This window comes from Priapulus caudatus, unplaced genomic scaffold (genome assembly GCF_000485595.1).
Source record: "Priapulus caudatus unplaced genomic scaffold, Priapulus_caudatus-5.0.1 Scaffold115, whole genome shotgun sequence".
Lineage (NCBI taxonomy): Eukaryota > Metazoa > Priapulida > Priapulimorpha > Priapulimorphida > Priapulidae > Priapulus > Priapulus caudatus.
This window is the reverse complement of record NW_014577176.1, coordinates 536,164-548,136: the sequence shown is the minus strand read 5'-3', so window position 1 is coordinate 548,136 and position 11,973 is coordinate 536,164. Positions and strand designations below refer to the sequence as shown.

Sequence of the window (11,973 nt, the reverse complement as noted above, 5' to 3'; positions counted from 1 at the left end):
CTAACGCGCTATTGCTAACTGAGCGAGGCATGTGGCTCGCTGGGAGATTAGGCATCAACACTCGGCGAGATAACCTTTGACCCGGTACACAGCTACATTCTCTGGCCATTAATCCAACGCCCATTGCGCGCCTATAATTCAGACAAAAGGCAGCAACCTGGCTGTGTTTGCTCTCTCGGATAGCTGAATGTGGCGTTGTGGCTCGCAGGGAGATTGGAGATGGACGCAACACTCGACGAGCTAATCATTTGGTTGGCGTGTGTGCGTGAAGGCATGCCAGCTATGTACAAAGGTGGCCTGTGTAGCTGTGTACCGGGTCAAAGGTGGCCTGTGTAGCTGTGTACCGGGTCAAAGGTTATCTCGCCGAGTGTTGATGCCTAATCTCCCAGCGAGCCACATGCCTCGCTCAGTTAGCAATAGCGCGTTAGGTCAGGCGCGTAGCCAGGATTTTATTTTGGGGGGGGCGGCAATGTATGAGCACGTGAAGTGTGCGAATCAGGGGCGTAAATCCGTACCGAGGAGTGGGGGGGGGGATGATCGGCGATAGCCATCACATACTAGCACGATCGTAAGCCCACAATAATTTACGCACACGCGCGCGATCGCGCACGCACGAACATACATACACACACACACGCACACACACACATACACACACACAAACACACGTACATACATTTATACATGCATACATACATGCACGCACATGCCAAATTTGACAACCGTACGTTTGGCACGTGCCGTAGGCATGGCAGTGCTAGGGGGGTCTGGGGGCATGCCCCCCCAGAAAATTTTGAACCATTTAAGCCATTTTCCTGCAATCTGAGGCATACTGTGGGCCATATTCTCATGTCTGATGACACTATCTCAACCCTAGACTCAACCCTACAAGTTAGGATTCAAAACACTTTTTTCTCTTCTCTCTCTCTCTCTTTTTGGCCGGCGTTTGGGGGGGGGGTGACCGCCCCACCGCCCCTCCCCCTGGCTATGCGCCTGCGTTAGGTAGCTGCCTTTTGTTTGAATTATAGGCGCGCAATGGGTTGGATTGATGGCCAGAGAATGGAGAATCGTGTCGTACGTTTTAGGCTGTATCTACGGATTGCGGGTGTCTACGAGGAAACGATTTCGTACGATGATGGGCGAATGTACTGTGTCCGATTTGAGCTCAAGTTGGATGAGTTACGTGTAGTAAATCGTAGGTATTATAAGGCTAGTAAATGACAAATTTCCCTTGTTTATTGATGTCACACTCCTCCCTATTATCTACTCCTGATGGTATATAACATGTATATGGTTCTATAACGCTCCAATTCTGTAATAATTAAGTCAACTGAACCTACACCCCAATTATATAAAACATCCCTTTCAACCAGCTAGTGGATCAAAAATCATGAAAATAGCAACTTATTTAATAATTAACTTAATTACGACGATATATTTGACAACGATATTGCAATAGCTCAGAAACATTTATAAATGATAATTTTGCGACGACTTTTATTCTTATTTATTAACAATATTCTTCCGTCTTCCACTATATTTAACAATCTGAAATTCGGTAAAAAAAAACATTTCACATGAGGAGATAGAGCACACAGGGGGAAAGAAGTCAAAGAAAGTGGCATGACGTGTCAAAACCAAACGGCCTATATAGTATTTAAAACGGAGAGACGAGGCGGTGCGTGGTCACTATGAAAGAAGTAGCTTCATTAAAGAAGGTACCTTTCAGTACAGCACCTTTCCCCTTGTGCAGCAATGGAAGTCATAACATCACACTAATAATAGCAGAATAATTGTGCAGAATAATACTTATATTACTATATCTTTACTGATTACAAAACTTTTACAGAGGTAAATTGTTTCTTTTTTATTATAACTAACCTCCTAAATATGGCACTTACAATAAATAGTTGTGTTGGTTGGGGGACGTTCATAATATAATAGATTTATGGCAATATAAGGCTTCATAGCACCAAAAGCCAACACATGAAAATAAGTGTCAGAAATTATGTAGACCTTTTCTTATGCATGTTGTCACGGAGCTTACATTGATACATTTCTCACAACCTTAACAAATATTAACTAAACAATTAGTTTCGAGAAATAATAAGGTAATTGGAACGTTATTGTCAGAACGTTTTCCCTGCCAACATTATTACCAGGCATGATTATATACAGGTGGTATATTTTTCGTTCCATATCAAGTAGTACCAAGCTTGGCAGTGTATAGAAATATACTATACACGCAGCAGGCTCCAGGGGTCAATTTAAACTAAAAATAATTCTCATTGCTCGAACAATAAAAGTAATAAAACATTTGATTTTGATGCTATTAAAGTGACACGTGGCCAGTAATTTTTTGTCCCACTAATAATGATATCAAGAAGGAAAAAACGTTTTTGTTTTTATACACTCTTGATAATATCATGAACGTATCTATACACATATATAAATATGCATATATACAACATAATATATATTAATAGATGCGCTCATGATAATATAGTACAGATGATAGTGCTAAGTTCTATATTCTCTTTGCAAGCAAACGATCATTACGATAATCCGTAATTTACCATAATTTGTAGATCATCCTTTTACGTTTTCACATAAACATTGACTCTTGTGATATTTTCTTTTCTTTCTTAGTATGAATCTATGCCAAGATAATTACTATTGCACAAACTGGGTTTTAAAAAACCAACAGCTGAACCGGGTATAAATTACTGTTCTATTATTTGAATGAATTCTCTGTTTCTTATACATCATCAACAATACATATATCAAGAAATTTACTGTTTAGCTTATGGCATATCCTGTTAATAAGAGAACAGGCTTTGCTGCAGCTACATAGAAATGGCATTGCGTTGCATACACAGTTGGCAGCAGTTTCTTGATAGAGAAGCACAATGAAACATACTATAAATCATAAGGCTAGATTTTCCAGTATTTATCTTGTTAGACATATGGTTGACAATATTTAATCACCAGTTTTCTCTGTTGGCTGTGCTTTGCTGGTTTATAAAGTTCTCTGGTCTAGACTAAAACTTGTTCTGTAATCTCGGCAACATTAATCTCAGCCATGTCTGGAGATTGGGATATCTTTGAGTTTACTGGAAGCTCTTCTGCTGCTGAGGCCTCCACGTCTGCTGTTGCATCACCTTGGCGATTCGGCTGTTCTCCCGCCACATCCACAGGTACATCAACGAAGTCATCTCGAGACGGTGATAACTTCTGGTCAGGCGATTCTGAGGTGACGTGTGATGTGGCTCTGCATTCGATATTCTGCATCCCATCACCCTCGGTTTCGCTCGAATTTTGGAAGTTTCTTGGCAGCTCGGCGCTAATGCGCTGACCATCTGTGCTTTTGGTGGCCTGAAGACAACCATCACTATTACCAAGGTAAAGGTCATCATATCCCTGGTGACCCACGCCCAGCTCCTGTAGGTTGTAGGATAGATCAGCTAGGCCCGAGTCCCCAGACGTGTACATGCAGGAGTGCATTCCTTCCGCATCCTGCTCCACTGCCGCCAACACAGGTGACATCCAATCTTTAGGAACTCCCACACTTGACCTACGACACATTGGATGCAAATTATGTAAAAGATAAATATCTAATGTAGCAGATGTTTAACTACTATTATTAACTGTTCACTGAAATAGAGTGAGACCGTCTGGAGGTATTACGGGCATTACAGTAAAATCACTACTATAGTAATGACTCCAGTAAAAGCTGAAAATATTTGTCTGGCCTTAACGAAAGAAATTTCTTTCTTCTTTCTTAAGTTCTTTCTTGTCAGTGCTCACAGTATGTCACATCATCCTAGCTAGACAGGTAAGTTGACAAGGAATCACCAGGATGTCATGCAACACCACTGGATGGCACGGAACAAGAGTTGCTGTCATGCGACCTCCGTGCACAGTAGAGAACTGAACTAATAGGACGTTTAATCTCTGGTAACTGCAGCACTAACCTGGTTAGTATGGAACTCACCTGGATAGCACAGAAGATGAGGTGGGCACTGTTGTCTTTGCTATGAGTTGGTAGTAGCATAAAGGCATGACGAAGACAGATATGTCATCATTAGAGGATGGCTTGTCATCGTGTGTGCGCCATCCAAGGTGTGGGTGGAACTGTGAGCCACGTGCATGCATCACTAGCTCCTGAGCTGCTGAAGTGTACCTGCACACGCGCAACATAAACAACCACCAATCATGACTAGTTGTGATAACAAACACAATGCAACCAGAGCTTATAATGATAATTATAAGCTCATTATAAGATCATTATAAGATAATTAGCTCATATAAGATCATAAGCTTATCATACGATCATTATAAGCTCTTTGATGCAACTAGACTGGATTTTAGAGCTATGACCCAGCGTTCAGTGGTTCAATCTGCCACACAGAGATATACGTTTGAATTCAACAACTGATTCGAGATTTCAGCGTCGTCAAGTTTAAAAAACAGTGATAATTAAACATGATCACAAGTACATGCAATTACAGGTGCACGTACTTTATAAATTTACGAGAAACTATTAACATTTAGTTTTATAATGTCCTAAATCACTCAAAATTAATGATCCTGTTAATCCCACTGTATTAAATTGAAATTGTTCCACCCCTTTCAATGGGGATGGCAAGTGAACTACTCATCCCTACTGTCATTGCAAGAGCGCATGTGCAAGATTGTCTACTGTGTGTTGTTACCTATCATTGTCCGTCTCAGCGAAACGTGACAATGAACTAGCAACGATTTCTGCAGCTAGCTCGTTGGTTGTAATATCCCACAATCCATCTGATGCGATGATGAGAACATCATCGGGTGAGTGGTCGAATGCTGCCAAGTCATAAACCTGCACCTAAGAGCAAAACGTAAGAATTGATTATCAATCACCACACCAAGCATGGACAGCTACATTCATGCAACAATAATTAATTGTTATAACTTTGCAAATGAACAGTTCATTTTACCAGTATGCCTCAAGTGCTTTCACAGACATACACACAAATCCCCTGCACTTTGCCAAACATACACTATCTTTTTTCAAGATAATTATGAATGGAAAAACCTGCCTATTAAAATCTTATTGTTCTGGAAGTCATGTGACTCTGCATAACCCGTATCACAGTGTAAAGGCCTGTAGTTCCTGCCAAACGTCCGACTGCTATCTTATCACTTCTAACTGAATTCTGATGCTATATGAAAATGGGATCAACCTCAGGTGTTGGAGTCAGGAAGGGTTTCACGTAAAGGTTGCGATCAGAGACTTTCAGGTCAAAGTCACCGAATCCTCGTGTAAGGCCAATGGTTCCCAGCACCTTTGCCTGCACAACACAGTGGACAAAAATGTGAAAATCTTAGCTCTCGACTTACAGAAACTGAAACTGTCACCAATGTTGGTTAACAGTGTAGCATATAGACAAGTATAGTTGAAAATATTGAAAAATTATATAAGGTATCAATAACAAATCGTCTATACCCACACGTACTTGTTACCAGATACGTAATTTAATTGTTATAATTAATTATACATCAACGCTATGAAATTTGAACGGCGCCATTGACACCCGCGACCGTGCTGCCACCCTAAAAATTTTGCGCATTTGTCAATTTATTTTGTACGTTACAGACCGAGGGCTAATCACAAAGGTGCAATTATATTTATTCCTAAATGCTAGTTAACCGAACGATGTTCATTTTAGGACAAATTTATCCATAATATAACTGAAACTATATGTCGTTTATAAGATATTACAATCCTTTTGCTTTTAAATTAATAAATAAGAAACACCCTTGGTCTGTAGCCCTTGGCTGAAAATTCGTTTTGCGCAACTTATCAGATCGTGCGCTTTGAGTGGCGCCACCGTCGTTGTAATCAAACTGTAGTCGTTAGTTTTAAAACATTTTTTTATAATATTTCTAATGGTGATTGAACCATGACTTTTTATGTAGCGTAATTTTAACCTAAATTAATTGAAAATAACCCTAGAACCTAGAGTAAACGATCCCTTTAATCTTTACCCGTTTGCCTTTGTCTGATATTAAAGGAATTTTTGTGTCCTCTTCTGTCACCTTCTTGTATGTCCTAAACAATTAAATTAAAATTAATTTTAGAATTATAAACTATACATACGTAGTATAATCATGATTAAACCTTAGAGAAATAATATAAGACATAGTATTAATACCCAGATAAATAAGGGCTTCATGTTTTTGAGTGTTACTGACAAGTGTATGTGACAATAGCAGTGACAATAGCACCCACCAGCCCTTCATGTCATGGCCTCTATACAGTACTGCCTTGCCAACATCACTCTTCATGATGCGGTGTTGAAATTCCAAATGTGTGAAATCATTACCCAGCAGATGTGGTCTCAACCAGGCCTGTAACATAAACATAGAGCATTATCTCCAGTGCATTTTATAGTAGTATCTGTCACGCTTTAATTATACTAATGATTGAGTTTAGTTTAGTTTATGTTTATTTAACACCATTAGATACAAATATCACAAACAAGAGAAGACAAAGCAAATCTAAGATGCACTGGAAGGAGGTGAGCATACAGTAATTTAATTCATATTACGCACTAAACAAATAAACAGTACCAAAAAGATGTAGAAATGAAATTTTAGCAATATTAAATGTCATTTTTCGGAGCAATCTATTAAGTACTGATGCTATACCAAATACTGCAGCCGCTGTCGCTCAGATTCCGGTGTGAAGTCGTTTGACATGGGGATGACGTGAGCACCTCGTGAGATTATGGCCCGACAGTCTCCTGCATTCGCCACATAAAGTTTCCCAAGGAAAACGATCGCCGCAATGACTGCACAACCACCAGTTATCTTGTACATGTGTCTCTCCTTGCCAATCTGAACATCCTGAAATGCGAGGAAGTGTCATCAGCATCGTAAGCAAATACAACAAGCATCCCACCTGTTTGCTATGTGAGCTGATATTAAGGATCTGATTATCCCAGCCTATGTTTGAGTAACTTAGCAGCACAGCAGACTAGTGAGTAGTATGTAGATTTCAGCAGACTAGTGAGTAGTATGTAGATTTCAGCAGACTAGTGAGTAGTATGTAGATTTCAGCAGACTAGTGAGTAGTATGTGGATTTCAACACACCATCTCGTGGAATGCCGTCTCCAGCGCTCCGATGACGAGCTCATCAACGGACACCGGCTTCACATCGCAGAACAGTCCGCTGTCCTCCATCGCTTTAGCGATCTCGCTCGTTCTCACCGGCCCTTCCTGTGTCGACTTGTACAGCAACTCCTGAACTTGGCTCATCTTCTCCTTCAACCATAAACCAACAATAAACGGCTAGTGGGCAGAACAGCCAGAGAGGAGAAGCGCGTCACATGACAACAGGTCGAGAAATGACAGGAAGTTTAGGAAAATCTTACCGGGTATGATGTGATGAATGGATAAATATGGGACTGTGGAGATACATTAAGGAAGGAAATGCATTACAGGGTGAGCATCAACCCAAACTGCAGTAGTATTGGTGTGTTTATAAAAATGGAGTATAAAGTCACACATGACATGTCTTGGAAAAGCCACTTATTGTTGTCACAATAATCAGGTTTTGAAAAAAGTTTGTTCTCACACCTGTATGTGAAAGTGAAGTAACTTGGAAGCATAGAGAGCAGCACCTGAGCCTGCATGTCCATCAAAGATGGCAAAGTACACAACTTTTCGATCTTCTGGGTCCTAGAAATATAGTAATAATGAACATTTCCCTTGTGCACTGACTATCAATTAGTTTTTCACCTTTCTATGCATACTACTACTAGGTAAGTGCAAGATACCACTGCCTCAATAATAAATAGTGATCACACAATTTTAGGCAATAGGAGATAATTATTCGCCATTTCTCACAATTGTAGTAGAAAACAGTCGCTTTTCGATACTGTCTTGTTCCTTGCTGTAAGTGTAACACGACCCTGGTACGCCATCTGGTGATGGAAGATCCTCCTCATCAACAAGCTGGAAAACTTCACATGACGACTGGTCCTCATTTCTCACAGACTTGCCACCATTAATGACCCTATAAAAAAACAGGCAATATATTCATACCTGTATAGGGGTTATACCTTATTTAAGCCGTGATCAAGCTGGTGATGTGGGGTTTTGAAGGTCCTGGTGGGTGGTAGAGTGGTAGTGTGGCAATGATGATGTCATGGTGGCTGTTGGGGGTCATGTGGGTGGTGGTGATAATGGTCTTGGTGCGTAGGTGAGGGTGTGGTGTCGGGTATAGTCTTGTCTGGTTTTGCCTGATCTGGTTGTATCAGATTCTGAAGATTTTGAAGTTTTCTAAACATTTCGTTAGAAATATGTTAAAATTCTGGAATTCAGAAATAGAAATTAGAACAGAAATTACTTTCACTCTCATATTGGCCATTATGCTGTTTGACCTTGCAGCACTATGCTGCACATACCGATCGCCTGAGCTACGCAATGGGTAACCGATGCACTCAGGCTATTTTTAGGCACGCAACAGCAGGCCAAAAACAGTAACGAATACACTGTCTGTGCGTGTCCGTGTGCAATCACTTACAGGGAGACTCTCAGCGAAATGCATGGACTCCTGCTGGGGCAAATCATGGGGTTTAAGAATAGAATTGGGGAGTATTTGCATCCGGACCCGTGATAATTACAAACCCTGCATATTATACTATAAATTATGTGCTCCGATAGTTCTCAATCAAGCTTTGCATCAATCTCACGGATGATAAATTTAAGAATCCAAATCTAGAAAATCTGCAAAAGATTTTCATGCCTGTTATTGTGCATAGTACGTATCAGCTGCGTTCTGATGGTTGGTCACTGAGATGTTGTGAACCACTCTTACTTATAATGGTTAACAGATCATCAACATAACATTTCTAAATTCTGGGTTTATACCGAGTGCTGCACTTTCAATGGCGGACTGTTCCAGGAACTAAATGTATAGGTTAGCAACAATGAGCGACTCTAAACAGCTGGTCAGCATATAGCTGGCCAGAATTATTGTTGATATCTTTAGCCATTGAATTTGACAAAATGAACTCCAGGAGTGATATGATGTTCCTTACCATTATCAGGGTACACAGTTATATCTGATTCTATATTGCTTGCCAATCATCCCCTAGTATAATTGTCTAGAGCCATGGCAAAAGCAATATGTTTGTAAATACACACTGCACAGAAGGAACTGCAGTTGTGCGGTAAATGTCCCTTTTTTAGATGTTCGATGCACATACCTTTTTGTGCTTCACGGATCTTCTTTTTCTTGCATAATTTCGTAACAAATCCTATTAATTTGCCTTCCTATTTTTAGGTGGATTTGCCAATTACAATAAGGTACCGGTATACCGATAACATAAGTCATAACCACAACAGTCGACGAGGGATGGCCATGCCCGATGTGTCTACATCAAGTAATCTACGTCCACCTATCTATTACTTTTGTACTGCAAAATCCATGCAGCAATACTAATATTACTAGTCGTCCAAATACTATAGTGAACCAACTGCATGATCTTATTTAGATATTATAATCTAGTGCATATATAGCTCTAGTACTATAGCCGCTTACATTAACTGCCGCTGGGCTATAGACCGACCCATGGGGCATGCGATGGACCAACTTATCCCCGATTATACCCGACTATAAAACGTCTGTGGTAGGCAATTAATGCCTCTTATCCGAAGTGAATATGTCTTAAGTTATAGCCGCTACTAAAATTGAACCTCTAACTATCGTTGCAATGGTATACTTGCGGTATTTCTTGTGAACAAACATTCGATTTGCGAACTTCAAACGGCCATTTCTGGCGGCGCTGCAGCAGCGCCAGTCAGCGGGAACTATGTATTTCCGCGTGTGGAGGGGTGGGCGGGTTGGGGTGGTTGTGGACAAAAACATTGTTGTTGTCAAGTAACAAATTAAGCGATCAAAAGAGATTGTAATATTAGTTTTGTCATGAAAGATGAACAAATTACTATTATTAATTTGTTACTTGACAACAACAATGTTTTTGTCCACAACCAACACAACCCGCCCACCCCTCCACATGCGGAAATACATAGTTCCCGCTGACTGGCTGGAGTAAGTTGGTCCAGAGCATTCGTAATGGTTGATGCTATAGCCCAGCGGCAGTTAATGTAAGCGGCTATAGTACTAGAGCTAGTGCATATATTGTGATTTTATGTCATATAGATTTGGTTACTAAAACTCGCCAGTATCATTCATGCGTAACCTACTCCGCGTATCCAGAATTCCACGGAAGCCTACTGATATCCCTAGGTACAATAATCGGTCGAGATGTCCGGTCGCCCGCGACCTGTGTCTCATCAGCCGTCAGTCCTAGAAAATCGGGCCGACTGTAGTCGAATTTCGATACAAGGGTGTCGCTCCCTTTTTCCCCACCACTGCTTGACCAGGATCCCACAACGCTGCTCCATACATGTCGGAACGGTTTTAACATTGCTTAACGGCAATTAGTTCATTTCTAATAGTCATTTGACTTCGTCACACCCAAAATTTCCGACGGAAAGCAGAACGACGAAACTCTTTTTCCCAGGTTGCTGGTTGTTATCAATATGTCGCGCCATCTACCGAGGTAAATTATTGTTCATATGTTGGTACTATATTACTGACTACTCTATAATACACTGTTAGTGTTAGTATATTATATATATATATATATATATATATATATACTGTAGTATAGAGATCATGGTTGATACTGTAAAGCTGAAAAATATAGCACTATACGTATACATTATTATATTAATTATATAGTCGTAGCACTGTTCAAGAGCACAAAATGCGCAAACATATCAGATATGACCAGGAGTAAGATAATATAGGATATATTATATATTATATATATATATCCTATATTATCTTACTCCTGATATGACTAATATAATTATCATATGACGCAGGGGCGTAGATAGCGGGGGGGGATGCATCCCCCACTTATTGACGTGGGTGGATGGCGTGTACAATCACCCTCCCTACTTTCAGGAGGAAAATGGGGAATTCCAAATTTTCTGGGAGAGGACCCGCATACACCCGCCTGTTTCTTACTACCCTCCTCGAAAATCTGCATTGGCCACTGTCGAGCGTAATAAATTGAGCACCCCCCCCCCTTCAAAAATCGTTCCGCGGTGCCTGTAGAGTACTGCTAAAAAAGATTATGATTATGAATATTTGTATGCATATTAAAAGTCAAATTTGAGTTCATCTGACAGGGGCGTAGATAGCGGGGGCTAGGACAAATATATCCCCCACACTTATTGAGGTGGGGTGGCTTTCATCCCTCCTACTTTCAGGCAGAAAATGGGGAAAAATTTAATATTTTACAGACAATAAATACTGGATATTTATCTACAAATCCGTCATCGCTATTCATACTCTCCTAATGTATTATTACAGAAATGGAACGTGACATACATCTACTGTAAAATGGCTGTAACTCGTTCCAAGAATGACATTATTTTACTGAAACTCAGACGGTTAATTTTGGACGCATATATACGATTTTTTGTCTTATCACTGCTCACGAAAGTTAAATCCAATTGCTTTATTCAAAATTAGAATAGACCTATTGAGAGTTGTGATATTGAATTTTCATGGGGATTGAATGGGAAAATTCAATTTGGGGGGGGGCTCTGCTCCCTCTGCCCCGGGCTCTGCCAAAGAATTTTCTTCTGGATCCGCCACTGGTTGTGTGTGTGGGGGGAGGAGGCGTGTTATTAAACCGCTGGGATCCAAAGAAAAAAAATACTCTAGAATTCACAAAATTTTCTCAAAAACGGCCATCTTGAAGGTTCTAAATTGCTAAAATCCAAGAGCTTCCGGGGGCTCCGCCCCCTGCATGGCCCCGGGCAAGGGCTCTGCCCCTGCACCCTGCCAGGGGCCCTATAGGGCGGGCCTCTGGACCCCATCCATTAAGAGCTTCGCCAAGGCG

General features: G+C 40.7%; 1 protein-coding gene across 1 annotated transcript; it reads right to left on the bottom strand.

Annotated features, from left to right (window-relative positions):
- Nucleotides 1-1,475: 1,475 nt before the first annotated feature.
- On the bottom strand, nucleotides 1,476-10,583 carry LOC106805501 (protein phosphatase 1H-like). Its single transcript, XM_014807119.1, has 11 exons — nucleotides 10,259-10,583; nucleotides 7,895-8,063; nucleotides 7,625-7,726; nucleotides 7,139-7,309; nucleotides 6,694-6,891; nucleotides 6,275-6,393; nucleotides 6,031-6,094; nucleotides 5,226-5,333; nucleotides 4,716-4,867; nucleotides 3,995-4,183; nucleotides 1,476-3,574 (listed from the first exon to the last, which is right to left on the bottom strand). Exons 1-11 carry the CDS (start codon nucleotides 10,480-10,482, stop codon nucleotides 3,037-3,039), a joined length of 2,034 nt encoding a protein of 677 aa, XP_014662605.1. The 5' UTR covers nucleotides 10,483-10,583; the 3' UTR covers nucleotides 1,476-3,036.
- Between the last annotated feature and the right edge of the window lie 1,390 nt (nucleotides 10,584-11,973).